We start from the raw sequence: 17,379 nt of genomic DNA on the forward strand, positions 1-17,379 counted from the left end.
ATAAGTTTGGCTAAACAATCAAGGTTTTTTAAAGAATTTTTCAAATGTCCCGCTTTTTTCGGCTGTGTCCCGCTTTTTTTCTTGAAATGTCCCGCTTTTTTCTGAAAGTGTCTGGCAAGCCTACATTAGTATAATAGCAACCAAGGTGTGTATATATTCAGGAGGTGTTACCGAATATCGAATTCCTGATTCAGCCATTTTGGCTATGTAGGCTATGCAACTATGCGGAACTCATGAAGTTTGTTTACCATCAAACCACCGAAAATCTGAGCAAAAAATAAACAAACTCATCGAGAGCCCCGCTCATTCCTCCCCTACTTACTGTGAAAGTCGGAGAACCTAGTGTATCAAAAGACCTTGATAGCAACAAAGAGCGTATGGATTAGATCTAAACAATTATATTTTGGCTGAATTTTGACTGGTTTTCAATAGATTTTTATTTCTATTTGTTCGTTTTATTTTTGGGAAGGCAAACTCAATGCGATCACGACCTAGGTTGCGTCTGTAATTCTGTGAGTCAACCAAAAACTTTGTGACAGTGTTTTGAGTATTGTTTATTAATGTGAAGTCATTGTTTAAACGAAAAATCTTTTTGTATATCCAATTTCATATCATTTTCATGAAAGACTATTTAAACTTTTACTAAATCTGTAAAATCTGTTCCTAAATATGAATACTGTTTTACAGAGTAAAGGACAAAAATTCGTTGAAGATAATATGAAACTTCTAGAATTTCCGCAACCTCACAGCGAAATTATAATAATATAATGAAGATGATAAATATTATGATTATCATGAGGACGATGGTAGATTTATGACAAAGGGATACTTTAAAGGTACAATACCATTGGAAATGTTGCTGAATCTATTGTGTTATAAATTCTGAGCATTTTATGCCATTACTACTGCAATTACTCGAAACCTTTTCATGAATTCGATATACTTTGAAAAAATACCGGTTTTACCGGTTTTATCGGTTTTAAAAATTACAAATACCGAAATACCGGATTTGAAAAAAACCGGTAAATCCGACCACCCTAGTTCAGATACTACGTGGACAGAAAAATGAGATTTTCGACCCCCTCCTCCCCCTCCGTGGCCAAGCGTTTACATATTTATAGCTTGCTTTCAAGTGGCTTCTAGTTGCTTAAACTTAAACTGGAAAGCTTTGCAATTTATAGATTTTGATTGAAACATCTAATATTTATTCACCTTTAGAAAATATTTTGAAAGTAAGTATGTTCACGTGGACATTACCCAAACCCCTACCTCCCTCTCCGTGGACATTTCCATACCCCCTCCTCCTCCCTAAGTTGTCCAGATGGTATCTGAACGGCCCCATGTTAGTTTTCTCTGACTGACTGACTTTTTTAAAATGGAACTATCAGATAGAATTGACTCTCCTACCAGGCTAATTTATTCAAATTTAATTGAAAACAAAACTCCAATTTTTTAAAGGAGTATTTTTTTTCATAATCATTGGTAATCATAAAAACTTAACTCGAGGCAATGTAAAGTCGTCTATAATTTATCGTTCACCCAGAATGTTGCTCACGCAACATCATACTACCCCAGATGGCAGCATAAGCTTCGAAACAGCGGATTAAACGGGAAAGCTAGAAGCAAAATATATACAAAAAGTAAACAAACAAGAATAACTCTTGAAAATTGAATTCTAGTGATAAAGGTGTTCGAACAATAGCTCAATTCTACGTTATAGCTCTTTAGAAATTAAAAGACTTACTTTATATTTACGTGCTTAGGTGAGATTACGAGTGTAAGAAGCAATTTAGTTCTGGAATTTAACTTCAAGTTACTTAATCTAGGCAAAAAACTTAATCTAATTAGCACGCAAGTGCCGGTGGAGTTGCTTATGCAAGCTAAGGCCCAAGTTATCCGGAAGTGTGCAACAGTAAAATTGCTATTTGGAGTAGGCAACATCGAGCAGAAGCTGTTGAGAACCTTAAGAATTTATTGTGAATTTGTACCAATTAATTAAAGGTGAAGCGTCATAGCAAGTGCAAAAGCTGGAATCTAAACAGGAGGAAGGTCACTCAACGTATGCTCAAATAGTCAACTGAATATGTTCCAATTTTTATTCTTAGAATTGTTATCGTAGGATTTAAAATCCGTGCCACTAACTTCGAACGCAGTAAAGGAGCGTTTACGAATTCGGAACCAAATCTTTCCCTTGTACCAGCGATTCGCAAATACCTAACCGAATTCAATAAACGCCTCTTAAGCAGAATACTGATTTTATCAAATATTCCATCAAAACTATATATACGAGAGCAGGAATCTGTTTTCTATATATTGGAAAAAAATTATATTGAAATCTCCTTCGAGAGAACGATTTTATTATAAAGTTGTCTAAATTTCCTTACCTCAAAACGTGCGGGCTTAATGCGACTATTCATGTCTTAAGCTACATTTCAGCTTCTCTCATAGTATTTTAGTATAATGATATTGAAAATGCTAGAATCTGATAACTTTATCAAATAAGATTTGTGATCTTCAAATCTCTCTTAAGATGTTGTTTATGGCTTAGATTTTTGAATTTAAAAAAAAAATTCTTCGTTACCTGTTATTTATGGATAGCGGAATTTTAAAAACATCATAGGGTCAGGGCCGTAGGAAGAACCGGCTCATGGGGAGGAGGGTTTTGATGACAATTTTTTCCCATAACATTAAACATATCAACCGATTCAGAATCAGATTTAAGGTTGCCAAAAAATCGTTTATGTTTATTTTGACAAAATTGTTTCAAAAAACACTTTTTGGACGCAAAATACATAATTCTAATAACTCAACTGAAATTTTCGTTTGATTCTGCAAATAGAGTGAGAAAATCTGTCCAAATCCGGAAAATCTGTTAAGCTTAGTCTAACTTCATTGGGATTCAATATTTGGGACTCAATTATTATCAACAAGTAGAGAAATTTTTTGGAAAACTGTTGTAGAATTGTGGTCTTGGAATGAGATTTCGAGGTTTTGGAGTCGAGATTGTTGCACTATTGCTACTCTTGAATAATTTAGTTGTTCATCAAAACTTGATTAGAAATTTCAAATTTTATGCTTAGCAAAAAAAAATCATATTTTTGGACCTTCATGGGGGGGGGGGTTTAACCGCCAACCCCCCCCCAGTAGAATATTTATCAATAGAAGATTTTCATAAAAGCTTAAATTTGCTGTATTGTTAATGTTTATCTGAATAAGAAACAAACATCACTCAAGTTTTTGTTTTGGTGTTCTTAAGGTATAAAATAATTAATTTTGAAATGTCAAAATATTGCAACAAAAGGTGTTATAACTTTGTATAAATTTCTTATTTTTCTTTTGAGTTTGGAAATTCATAAATTTTTTTATGACTTTTGTTCAAAGCATATTGCCTCAAAATGCAATGATTAGATATGTTGTTTTATCAGCCGTTTCGCCAAACGGCTGTAGGTGGATTAAACCGCTAGGCGCATTTAGGAACACTTTCCCCTATGATGGCCCAATCCCTTGTTCGATCTCTCTAAACTTTAAAAAGACATGCATAAACATATCCTATTGAGATCTCCTCTTTAAAAGCATTCTAATTCTTCAATCAGCTAATGTAGTCCCCATGCTAACAACCACTCTCCTGTCTGTCTTCCGTTTGATTCCAGGTGAAAAACCCGCTGCGATGCAGCACGCCAACCGAAGCCAACTGGACCAACAGCAGCAGCAATCGGATGGATCCGGTAAAACATCATCGAAGGGTGCTTCCAGCAGTAGTAGTAGCAGCAGCATCAGTATCAGTAGTTGGTTCCACGCGTATAGAACGAGCCAAGTAGCCCTGGGGTCCAACAGCTTCCGGCAGCTGATACTGCAGCAGATTCTAAGCCTGTGGCCGATTTTGCTGACGCTAGCTCTTCTATCGGCGCCAACGACGACAACAATAACGTTGGCACTGACGTCGACGACGGTTTCCCCTGTAGCCGGTAAAAAATCGACGCTAAAAGCAGCCGAAACCGAACGGAACAGGAACCGGAACCAGAACCAGATCCGGTGAAAGTGGGTACGGGGAGGTCAGGCGTCGGTTGACGGAAAAGTCCTTTGGTGGTGGAATGCCAGAAATGGGCTAAATTAGGTTAAGCGAGAGCAAAATGTAATATGCAATATGTGCGCCGCCGGCCTTTTTCTCTCTTGAAAGAAGGGGGGAGGGGTCTATTCGAAAGCGAAGTTGAGGAAACCCTACCCTGCCTGATGAATGAACGATGGGATGCAGTACTAGACTGGTAAATTCGGTTGTTGTTAGCTGGCTCGCCTGGCTGATGCCTGAAAAACGAGCGCGAGCTGCATTCTGGCGTCTGGTTACAGTGTGTTTGGAAGGAAAATATGTATTCTACATTTTTTGGAACCGGGTGAAGAATTTGGAATTTTTATCCAGATCGGAATGCTTCTAAGCTTTTCTGGAAAGAGAATCTTGAATACTCGGTCAAGGAAAAGAAAGTAAAGGGGAAATAACAAGTTTTATATGGTTTGGATTTCCCTTTGAGTGCGTATTTCTACAAAGGATGCCAGAATTTTTCTCGCACCCATACGGGCCGGACAAATCCGGGCAATTTAATCATTAAACTTGGCAAAAATGCAACAATTTGTTTTGTGAATAACTTTGGAATGCATGGATGGAAATTGATGAAATATTCAGTGAAGCTGCGTAGGTATTACTACTACTATGTTCACATGTGCAAATTGAGGTGACGTTCTGTCAAGTTTGGCTTTGATTGGCTTTAATTTTTGAACACAACGTGCGCCATCTATCATGCATACTATGAACTACCCTTTTTCCAAATCAAGGCTACTTTTGATTATTTTTTCTCTGTTTCCAGAAGCTTAGTATTCAAAACTACTCAAAGAATTTTATTTCATCATATTTGACTTGATATCACTCAATCTCTGCTTTCGAGTTATTGCACTCTTCCAGATCCAACTAAAACAGAGTATAAACTTTGTAAGACCTATGGAAATGTTATTCAAGGAAAAAGGTCGAATTCTGAGGCAGCCTTCTTTGTTTACTGAGCCATTCATTGTTTCCATAGTTATTTAATACTGAGTGATTTGCAGCTACAACAGATCGTCAGGCAGCTAGAGTGCTAGACATCATTTTTTTTTTTAAACAAAAATCTCCTTGTTTATCTCTGAAACAACAAGGAAAAACTTGTCAACGAAAAATTTTTGGCTGGAAACATGCCAGGTGCTCGCTAAAGAGTTTGTTTTGCCTGCTAGCGGTTTTAATATTTTGTGCACGATTTGACCCCCGTTTTTGGTTTATTTTAACGGCGAGAAACTTTTTTACCTTGCAGAAATGAAGCCATTGCGTTTTTCATCACCATGTGATGAAAAACGCAAAAGATTTGAGTTTCCCAAAGCAGGATTTCTAGATTATTCCTGGACTAGCTATTCTCAGGATTATCGGGGAAAAAGATGGCCATCTTTTCTTGATGTCATTCCTTCCATCTGTTTTCGGAGCACGGTTTTGTATCAATTTTCGAAAAAGATTGAATTTGGAAAATCAAAAATACCCTAGCAACACTCCTGTCACATTCGAGCACAGCCAACCAAGTCACGGGAAATCTAAAAATATTCACAAACCGTGTGAAATTTGGGCAAATTATACTAAAATCCAGGTATTTATCACAACAAATCAAAAGAACACATCGAGACACATCAGCGGCGTTGAAATAAAATATTTAAAATTTAAAATGTTTGCTGGTTTTTCTGATGGAACTAGCTAAGAGTTTTGTTACTGGTTTTTTTTGAGTATTTAATTTAGATTTTGCTATTATTGTAAGAACAAGTCCACTTGTAGCACATTTTGAAAATTTCACCATGAATAAATGTTTTAAAGATCCTAGTGCACCATTTTTTTACATTTCTGTTTCTATTTCAGCTGTATGTGACAGATGCAATTTTGACTATTTTGCATCACAGGATGCTAAAATAGAACAAGTGTTTTAAACAACTTTACGACTGCAGATCTTGAAAAAAAATTTGCATGATAAAATTTTCAAAATGTGCTAAAATTGTCAAAATTTCTACAACTTCTTCCCAGCACGAGTTAACTTGCTCTTAGAGCATTTGAGAATAGTTTTTGGCTTTTCCAATTATTATTTTTTTAAATTCGAGCAAGCATGGTTATAACCTGGCAATCTAAAATACTAAAGATAGGTAAATATAAACAATTAGTGGAGCAATCGACTTAAGAAACACATTTTTTTTATGAAATTAGGTATCAATGTTCAGAGACAGCGTAAAAAAACAGGAGATAAGAAATAAACAGAAAAAACAGAAATCAAAAATAAAAAAAAATCGAAAATTGAAATCATAAATAAGAAATTAAAAGCCAGGAATTATGAGGATCAAAATGTTTGAAAATCGAAAATTTTTAAAATTTACGATATTCGGCAGAAATTGTAGAAGCTTTAAATATTTGAGGAATATTGAAATTTTGAGCAAATAAGGAAATTTCTTAAAATTTCAAAAACTTAATTTTTTAGATATGTCAAACATCTAAGTTATATGAAAAATTGGAACACCTTGAGAATTTTTATCAATAAGAAATATTTTTGATGAATATTTAAATAAATAAATCAAATATTCAGAGGAAATAAAATCCAAAATCCATCGATCTTAAGCTAAATAAATCAAATATTCAAAAAAAATAAAATCCAAAATCCTACATAAACTCAAATAGCTCACACAAAAAATGAAAATAATTTTGAATATTTCAAGCTAAAAAAAATCGATACGCATGATATTTTCAACAATGGAATAACTAGAAACAGAACGGAAAAAGACTAATAGGTAATTGAATTGAAAAAATGAGCATGATAATAAACTTTGAAAATAATAAAAATTGAATGAACTTCTAAACCATAAATAAGAATAAATGAAAACATGAGAAAAATGCAAAAAAAAAATAAAATCATTAAAAATTTGAAAAATTTAATATGAAATGTTAAAAAATAGATAGAAAAATTTAATCAACGAAACAATTAAAAAAATCTTAAAAAATTGGAGTGATTCGAAAAAAGAGAAACCAACATTAATATGTGTTTTTATTTTTTCAATACAGATACAGATCAATTTCTATCAATACAGATACAAATATTGTGAAAGATGTAAAAAGGAAGGGAGCTTTTTAAGTTACTTAAAAATCATGAAAATTTGAAATGAAAAATTAAGAACAAAAATTAAGATTAGTAAAAGGGACATCTTTAAAAATTTTAAAAATAAAAACACTTATTGACAAAAACAAAAATTGTGAAAGATGTAAAAAAGAAGGAAACTGTTTAAGTTCTGGAAAAATCATGAAAATTTGAAAAGAAGACAAAAGTAAAAAAAAATTGAAAAAAAAAATTGAAAGTATGAAGACGATAAAAAAATTTAAAATATTGGATAAATTGAAAATAGCTTGTTGCAATAACTTGAAAAATTGAAGGAAAAAAAATTGGAAATTTGAAGAATGTTGAATTTTGAAATTTAGGCAAAATAATAGTACAATTGAAACAGATGGAAAAAGCTTTAAAATTCCATTAAAATAAAAAACAACACTCACTAAAGAACCGAAAAAGCTTTTTGAAATATTAAAAAAAAACTTAATGAAAAAAATAATGGAAAAATATTGGTTAATCGGGAACAAACTTAATTTAATATTGGATAAACTGAGCAAATTTGAGTTCTTTAAGAAATCGTAGAAGATTACAAATTTTTTGACATAAGAGAAATTATAAGAAATGAATAATGGAACTAATTCTTGAAATTGCAGAAATATAAAAAAAAAATCGGAGTGGTAGTACAAATAAAAGAAATTGTTTAAAAAGTATCATCCATCATAAAAGCCATACCAATTCTAGTATTGACAGAAATCTGAAAAATTGATGAAATTGAAATTGAAACCGAAGAAATCGAAAAAAAGACATTCAAAGCATAAAGAGAATTAAAAGAATTGCGGTATTTAAGAAATTCAAGAAGAAGAAATTTGATAGGCTGGCTGGGAATGAAAGTGGTTGAAATATTCATACAGAGTTTTAAGTGGTTTCCATCATTAAAAAGCTGTCATACTTTTTAATGATATTATTTGAATAACGATTAAATGAATTTTTGGGTTTATTATTGAAAAATCATCCTTTTTAAAAGAATTTTAGTTCTAGGTCCAATGAAAGGCCCCAGTTCAGTATCAAAATAGGAACATTAGGTTCAAAGATGGAAATTTTGATCATCCATATCTTTGCAATTTTTTAAAAAAACGGCGAAACCTATGTTAAAAATTTGAATTAAAACTTGCAAAAGAGATCAGGAACTATGAATAAATTTCCTGAAAGGTACAGACCCCGTTCGATTTTGGCAACATTAAAAAAATGCGATTTTTGGTCACTTTTTTATTTTTTATTTTTATTTCAAATAAATCATAATAAATGTAAATTGTAATACTAGCATGAAATTTTGAAATGTAGCTCATTATATTAGTTTTAAACAGTAAAAACATGATTTTTCCATGATTTACTGCTTTAAACTAATATAATTAAGCCAAATTTAAGAAAAATGCTTATATTATGTTTTACATCAATTTTGATAAGTTTGAAATAAAAATTAAAAACAAAAAAGTAACATAAAAAACCGTTGGATTTTGGCAACATGAACTTTACGGGCGTGTTCTTTTTATTAAAAAGGGCACAATTAGAGGAATTAGAGGGATTAGAGGAATTTGAGAAATTGGTAAATATAAAAAATTGTTTACTGTATAGAAATTGAAGTTATATGAGGTGAAGGTTCGTTCATTTCAGCAGAAATTAAAAAAAAAACATAAGCTCAGAAAGGTAGAAAATTCGAAAACTCAAAAGTCTGAAAATTAATAAATGAGAAATCAGAATAGCAGATTATCAATTAATCCAAAAGTCAGCAAGTCTGGATGTCTTAAGCCGGAAACAATTTCACAATTTTCCCAATTTTTTGGATAACTGACCACTTTTTTGAATTGGAAAAATTTGTGAAAAGTGAATAACTGATCGGTTCTAGTAAGTAATTACCTTAAAATTCTGTGACTCGTATCGTGAGAATCTAAAGATGTGAAAATGTGTTAAAATTAAAACAACTTTCTAACAATTTTGTACGAATCGCTTGTGAAACAAGAGTGACATAGTGATTAGCTAGGAGTGACACTCAAATCTGATAAGAGAATTTTTTCTTTGGCCCGTCAGGGAGCATTTATAAAAAAGCATTGATGCAAAATTAAAGATTTTATGAATTTGTTGGGGGTTGCAGAAGTTTTTTTCATTTGGATGTACCCAAATAGAGTTACAAACCACCAAACTTCCAATAATGTCATAATAACACTCCAGAGCAGATGAGGGTTAAAATTGATCAAAATTGCCAGAATTGAAGGAAAAACTTAGAAACCTTAAAAAAATAATCAATAATATTGTTGAATATTGAAAAATTGGAGAATTTATGGAAGATAATTTGTGGCATATAGAATAATTTGACTAATTAAGAAGTTTAAAAAAAACTATAGGGATAGGAAAAAGTTGCCAGGTTGCTCGGTTTAATCCATGTTTGCCCGGGTATTTAATACAGAATTTGGGAAAAGTCCGGTTCAGCCCGGTTGCTCAGATTTCGTTGAAGAAAGCCCGGATTTTGCCCGGATTCATTCTCTTCATATTCGGACTGCCCGATTCCCCGGATTTATCCGGGTTTTCCCGGTAGTTTAATTATTCACCGGCGACGCAGTGTCAAGGATTCCAATGAATAATTCCCGGATTTATTCACTTTATTTAGCAAATCAAACGAAAAAAACAAATGGCGCATTAAAATTTTTATTAGATGGCTCCAATACGACATGTTTTAAGCAATCTGTCGATAAGTCTTGATAAAAAAAAAATTTTTCAATTTCTTCAGGTTTTTTGTTGAGTAATTTCAGGGTTTTGATAAAATTTGACGACTATCTCCTAGATTTTTGGTCGTACATTTTGAAATTCTATGTCCGGATTTGGCCATTTTTTTAAATAAAATTTTCCGGACTTGTCCGGCCCAGACATGTGCTGGAAAAATTTTGCCTACCTGATTTCATATGCCAAATCAAACAAAAAAAAACAAATTTTGTTAAAATTTTTTTTTTTTTTTATTTTTTTTTCAAGTCTTTTTTCATGAGGTTTCTACAAAATTAGACCGAATATTGCCCGAAGGTTTATTGATGAAATACCCCGGACACGTATCGGAAAACTTCTGGCAGCCTTAGGTTATGAGATATTCGCGGAAATTGATTAGATCGAAATTTTTTAGAAATCCGGAATACATAAATAAATTGAAATGATAAAAAATTGAATGATTCAAAGATATAAGAAAACAAAAGGATTATAAACAAAACCTAAAAACGCAAAAAAAACAAAAAAAAAATTTAAAACAACTGACAATCTTTAAATTTACAAAAGAAAATTAAAGAATGAAAAAATTAAGAAAACAGGAAAGGATGAGGTGGAAAAGTTTGAAAACTGTTTAAATATAAAAGTTTGAAGAGGTTAAAAAAGAAAGTTTTAATAAATTGAGAACAAAGTTAAATTTTTTTGTAAACATTCACCAATTAGAACAATTGAAATGTTTGAAAAGATGTAAAATTAGAAGTTTGAAAAATAATACATTTTAACACATTGAAAATTTGAAATAAAATACAATTCTGGAAACTAGGATAACTTTTTGAGAATGATCGGAAGGATAAAAAAAAATTTAAAAAAATTTAATTAAAGGTAAGCCTTAATATTTTTGAGATTTTTAGATGGGTCGAATGGATGATTGAAAGTAATTGTTTTCCGGCATATCAGTCTTTATTTTTTTTTTTTTTTTGAAACGATGTTTTGATGGATCCTACGTTTCGATGCTGATTGGCATCTTCCTCAGGGAATTCTATGAATTTTATTGATTTAAATATTTCTGAATTCGGTGTGTTAGGTAATCTATTCTTCTACTTACAATCTATCGTTCTGCGTGAAATTTCTGTGCTTATGTGCAGCTTATCCACTTTTTTCTTCTCTTATTGTCTCCATGTTTTACAACTCATTGTGGAGAACATATGAATACAATTAATTGTTTTTAAACTAATCTATTTTATAGGATACACACTACTGAATTTTCGTATGATTTTTCGTGATCGATCTTTTAAAGCGGTATAATATAATTTTAGACTGTGGTTGGCTCAATTATCACTGTCTAAAATTTTTAGAAATGTGTCACATATATAACACACCCATTACAATCAATTTTAGAACTGACATCACCACTCTTAGCGCAACCTAGTTATCCATCTTCAACTCTTTCAAAAACCAAAAATACAGAGAAAACTAAATCCAAAGAAAAACGTCAAAAAATCAAGATCATCATGACCCAAGTAGGCTGGTAACCATATTGGTAGCCATTTTCAAAATTACACTAGTTTTTTTTAATACGATCTTATATTACAAGTTTTATTTTAAACGACCTTTTTTAAAAGATTTTCTCGAAATAAGATGAATTTCGAACGTGTCAAAAACAGGCACTAGAGACTCTGCGGAAGTTCCGGAACAAACATGGCTTAAAACCCAAAACAAATCAATCCAAAACAAATCTTTGAGCTTCCCGATTTCACCCAAACCACCTCATAATGGTCTACCTCGATGGAAATGATCAATTTACAGTCCAAGTTGGCTACTTTACTCGAAATGAGCGATGAATTTTGCCCGGTTGTTTAGAACTTCCTTTAAACGATTTCGTTATTTTGCACCTACACAACAATCGTTCGAAAAAAAGAATCCAGTGTATACCGCTTCAAACGTTCAATCACGAAAAATCATACGAAATCCAAAAGTGTGTATCCTATTAAAAAGTGTAGCTAAAAACCAATGAATTGCATTTATATGTTCTCCACAGTTAGTTAAAAAACATAGAGACGATAAGAGAAGAAAAAAGTGGACAATAAGCTTCACATAAGCACAGAAATTTAAAGCAGAACGATAGATTGTAAGAAGTAGAATAGATTAACACACAGAATTTAGAAAAATTAAAATCAATAAAATTAATAGAATTCCCTGAGGAAGATGCCAATCAGCATCGAAACGTAGGATCAATCAAAACATCGTTTCAAGAAAATAAAGACTGATATGCCAAAAGAAATTACACTTAATATTTTATTAAGTGGAAAACTGTAGTTAAAATTTTATAATTTGAAAGACATGGAATCGAAAAAATTGGAAGCTTAAAAAAAATAAACTAAATTGAAGAACAAACGTTTTTGTATGATCAATTCGACAAAGAGTGGAGAAAATGTAGCGAAAAAATGCAAAAAATAAAACGAAAAAATATAAAAAAGGGAAAGGTTAAAAGAAAAACTTTGTCAATTAAACTCACACGCTTTTCGATGCCGTAAAATTCGCTCGATTTTCGTCGAATAACGCACTGTCTGTCGGACGTAAAGTGCTACTTTCAAAAGAACATGAATGCATAAAAGCAAATACAATGCCGGTTGTGTCCCGGAGTTGTTTGGGAGCAGAAAAAGTGACTGCAAATTTCTGATGAACAAACTTTTCCGGCGAAAAGTCGTGCAGAAAAATGTAAAAATGAAGTTGCACCCAATAACTGCAAAAACACTCGCAAAAACAGCCCACTCACTTGCACAAAATGAAAATGCCATCAGAAATGGGTGCTGACTGGCTGGCTGGCTGGCGAAGAACAACAACAAAAACGAAACACATACATTTATACCGACATCTCTGGAGCAACCGGATGGAACAATGCATGGACGGTTAAAATGGAGTAAAATGAAATGTAAATTTAATTTTCGGCTGGTTTTTTTTCCTCGTGCGCCTTGAATTCCATCATTGGACCCGATGATGCAGCGCATTCGTGTGCGCGTTATTTCAGCGGAAAAGGCCAGAATCTTTTGGGGTCCGAAAACATTTATACTGACGCTTAGTGTTTGTGTGTATGTGTGCAGGCACAGGGTAGGTGGGTGTCTGCTGGAGCAGCCGACAGAAATAAAAAAAAAAACGAGAGTCATCCTCAACTTCCATAGCTTACAAAAACCGGCCACGTGGCGTTTTCGATAATCTCATTTCCGGCGAACGAACGCCTCGAGTGACGTTTCAGAAACGTTTCCAATTGTAAATAAAAACGTGAACAGTATTTATTATCTTCCATCTCACAAGTAGCATTGTTAGAGAATATGGCCCTAGGGAAAGTTGATCAATTTATATAGTAAAAATAGAAATCCCTGTAAAAAGCACTTTTTTGTATAGTATCTCATGGGAAGTTTAAAAAAAACAAAAAAATAACAATGTGTTATTAACTAACATAAGACTAATGAAAATGTAAAGCATATGTTAAAGTGTTCGGGTGCGAAAGACATTCGAATGAGTAGATTTATTTTGTGAAAGTGCTTTTCTAACAGAAAGCTATTGCCAATATTAATTTTTCCAGGGACACTTACCCTATACAACAAACCTTAGATAGTGCAAATGTTTCAATACAAAATCAATAAGCATTGGAGAAAAAATATTCTGTACGGTAATGTGTAAAATTAATAACTCATCTGAAACGAACACAAAAAAAACAAATAATGAATGCTGATAATAATAAAAAAAACCGCTATTCATATACAACTGTTCTATGCTTGTGTTGTTAGTTATTTTCCGAAATCCGTTCTTTCGGCAATGTTTCACGAACTCGAACCAGCAAAAGCAACTGCTGCAAACTTTAAAGACTTTTTGTATGGAGAGGTAAGTGTGCGATGAAGAATTTTCTGCACTGAAAAAAATATTCACATGAAGGTTACGTGAAAAAGTGGATAGACTCAAATCGAATAAGGACATTGATTCTTTCTTCTACATAGGGTAAATGTACCCGACCTTGGCACCTAAGGCATGGTTTACCCTTTTTTTCGACATTCCAACCTTCCTGTTGAGTGTACCATAGAACACCCTTTGAAGAATTTACTTGCTAACTTGCTTAGAGTTCAACAAAAATATGTGTTCTCTATGGAACTTTCAATAATGTGAGCAAAATGTATGCAAAGTACTCACTGCGGTGCTCCAATTACTTGGCCGCCGTACCAATTGTTTTCCGTTTCTATGATCCGATTCTTGGCCACCAGCAGAGTGCAATAGATCTTTACCAACAAGGCTCAATTGACAGTTAACAGAATCGTTGGCTATTCTGAATATAAGGCCACTGACAGAATGACGTCAGCTGAGCGTAAAGTTCTATGCGACGATGGAACACCGGGCGCCACGCATACAACAAAAAGGCTTTTGAAAACATTGATGAACTTGGTTGGAAGGGAAGCACAAAATAAGCTTTCATTTCAAAAAGTCGGAAGTCCAGAAATTCCGCAATGCGATTGCGACACATAGGGTTATTTTCACTACCAAACAACTGTCTTCATATTGTGGAGTTTGGCTCCATAAAGTAAGAAATTGAAAAATTCCTTGAACGGTATTTTAAAATTTTGCCCTTTTGAATTTGTTAGCTGAGATTATGAGCTTCTGGCAAGAGCCATCTCGAATGCCCGGGGCGTTGCGCAGTGGATTGATACGCCAAAAAGATGTTATAATGTAAACCTTGCTGTAAACATTTTTTAAATCGACTCACATAGTTTAAAAAATAATTGGAAAGAAAACGATATTTTCCTGAACTTCCAGGTTCTGTTTCCAAGAAAAAAAATAGAACAAAAATCCAAAAAAAACTCTGAGTATATGGTTCCCAAGCAATAGAAAACGATTCCAAAACTCAATTAATTGTGTATTTTATATACTAAAGTCATAAATTGCCATCGATCTAACAATTTTTGGATAAGAAAAACATCTTAAGTTAACTTAGTTTTTTTTTATATTTCAAACCACTGTGTTCTGTAGGAGACCACGTGGCTTTTGCTCGGCAGACTGCAATGGAAATGCTGTTAGCACGCATACCAATGTACCTTCGATTCATGGTTCCCAAATAGCGATTTTTGCATTTTCAATGCTTGGATATGACTTTTAGTTAGTCGAATTACTTATGTTCTCCAACTTATTTCAAAGCTTAAGTTGATAGAAACGGTCTTATCATACAACCCAATTAGTATGAAAACATTTGTGCGTAGTTTTAAATGAAGTTTTGGGGAAAACATCAGCCCAAAAATACCTCTTTAATGAACATGTATTTTTTCCAGCTTCCAACACTGGTGGTGTATTTCGATTGAAGTTGCATGCCAAGAAAAGGAACAAAATTAGTTTTAAATTTTTATTTAAATCCTCAATAAATATTCACTCTTTGGTCTATCTAGTATTTTTTGATTTTTTGTCGAGTTTAACTGTAAGCATGAGTGTTTATTGCAAATTTTTCAAATGAATGTCCGCGTTTGAAATCGCATGTGAATTTTACAGTTGCACTAGAAAGGTGAGTTCATCTGTTTTTCATACGATGATTTCCAACATAATTTCCTCGGATGCAGATCGAAAAAAAATTACTTCTTTATTAAAGTACAAAGATTCAAAAAATTCGGTATGCACAGATTTGAAACAAATTATTCTCTTCGCCATGAAAATATACTCAAATTTTTTCAAGCTCAATTTGGACCTGAAAAACATGAAAAGACATGTTGGCATGCCAAGAAAAGGACCATGCCAAAATAGGGCTCACTTACCCTAGTCAGGTTTGAACTATTGTTTTATTTTGTTTTAGTTTCGTGGCAAGTGGTGGATTTTTCTTTGATTAATTTGATAATTGAATTGTTTTAAAGTGGCGTTTAAACTTTTCATGTGTTGAGCACATAAACAGAGCTTATCTTAGTAAAGAGGCGTCATAAAAAGGTATAAAAATAAAACAATCCGGCGGTTAGACCTGTCAGATGAAAACACTACTGTTATAGTTCAAAATTCCACATGACTTGTTTTCACGCTCAAATTGCAATAACCATTTATCATTCATCCATGATTTTTGCAGAATTTTTAGGTTACGTTTACATGAGTAAATTTGAACTTCTAGGTTTGTATGGGAAAATTGAATATTTTGTACTGAAAAATCAACATTATTTTTGTTTCTTCTATGGAATCGAGCCTTCTTATGGTTTTTGTGCTGATTTATGAAATTCCTTAGGAAAATTTTCCGCTGAACAACTATGTCAAAGAACGTAACTTTGTGTCTTATTAGGCAAAAAAGTTATCGGGTGTTTAATCAGAGTATGCCTTTAAACATTGAAAAATAATAAATTCAATTGACATCAATGCTGGGTGCCTAGTGAGATATTGCATGCCCGCAAAATAATTTTCACTTAAAAAGTAGGTGAAATCTGTAGTAAATTCTAGCCATACGTAATTTAATTTGAATTTCAAACGATGGGTCAAGTGAATTCATTTAAATGACCGGTCAAGTAAAGTACATTATGATTTTCGAGTCAAATTTATCTGAATTTCTAAGTAAGTTTCAAGTTAATTGTCTCTCTCGTTTTTTAATAAAAGATTATTTATAGAACACCACTTCGATTTCAAATACTTACATTACGCTTTCGCAATAAATTTATCGATTGGAAAATTCCATCGTAATCCGAAGGCAGATCGGTTACTGCGGATACTGTGACTTCTAAATCTTCCCTGCTGCAAACCAGAAAATCTGTCCAGTTCAACCCACAAGCTGAAACATGATAACACCTTTAAATAACTTTTTCTTACATCACGTTTAACACCAACTACCGCCAAAATCGCCTTGTAAAGAATTGGGAAAATCCAAATTCAGCATAAGCTTTAAACGCTGCTCTTCAGAATTTGCCATTTTGAACTCTGAAAATATACACAATTACAATCCGACATTCACTTGAAATTCAAGTGATGGGGAAGTGAATATTTTTTCTCACTTCAAATTCATGTGACGACTGAAGTGAATGTGGATGAATTCACTTGAAATTTAGGTGACTGCCTAGTGAAATGTATATGTCGTACTAGAATGGAAGAAAATCACTGGATCCTTGTTTTTAAGTAAAAAATCATGTGTATTTTAAGAGTAAATTTGGGTTCAGTGTGGTTACTTTTCATGCAATACTTCGCGAGGCTCCAGCAGTGATGTCCATTGAATTTATCGTTTATCAATGCGAAAAGACATACCCCTGTTAAACAGCTAATAACTTATTTATCTGATAAGATAAGAAGTTACGGTCTTTGACAAAGTTGTTCAACGAAAAACATCTCTAAAAAAAATCATAAATTGGCACTTAAACCATCAGCTGGCTCGGTTTCGCAGAAGAAACAAAAATGATGTTTATTTTACAGTTCCAAATGTTTTGTAGACTTTATTTGATAATGGATTATTTCGTTTAAACTACCAAAAGTAAAAGTTGTAGTAGTGGTACTGAAAAAG

General features: G+C 32.8%; 1 protein-coding gene across 2 annotated transcripts in view; it reads left to right on the forward strand.

Moving 5' to 3' along the window:
* LOC129744755 (uncharacterized) overlaps positions 1–5,753 on the forward strand; it is a 429,246-nt gene extending 423,493 nt beyond the window's left edge. For both annotated transcript variants that reach the window (XM_055737450.1, XM_055737451.1), the window contains one exon: positions 3,651–5,753. In XM_055737450.1, coding sequence (XP_055593425.1) covers positions 3,651–4,036 — 386 coding nt within the window. In that variant the 3' untranslated portion in view covers positions 4,037–5,753. The remainder of the gene's footprint in view (positions 1–3,650) is intronic.
* Positions 5,754–17,379: the final 11,626 nt, after the last annotated feature.

The sequence above is a fragment of the Uranotaenia lowii genome, chromosome 2 (genome assembly GCF_029784155.1).
Source record: "Uranotaenia lowii strain MFRU-FL chromosome 2, ASM2978415v1, whole genome shotgun sequence".
Classification (NCBI taxonomy): domain Eukaryota; kingdom Metazoa; phylum Arthropoda; class Insecta; order Diptera; family Culicidae; genus Uranotaenia; species Uranotaenia lowii.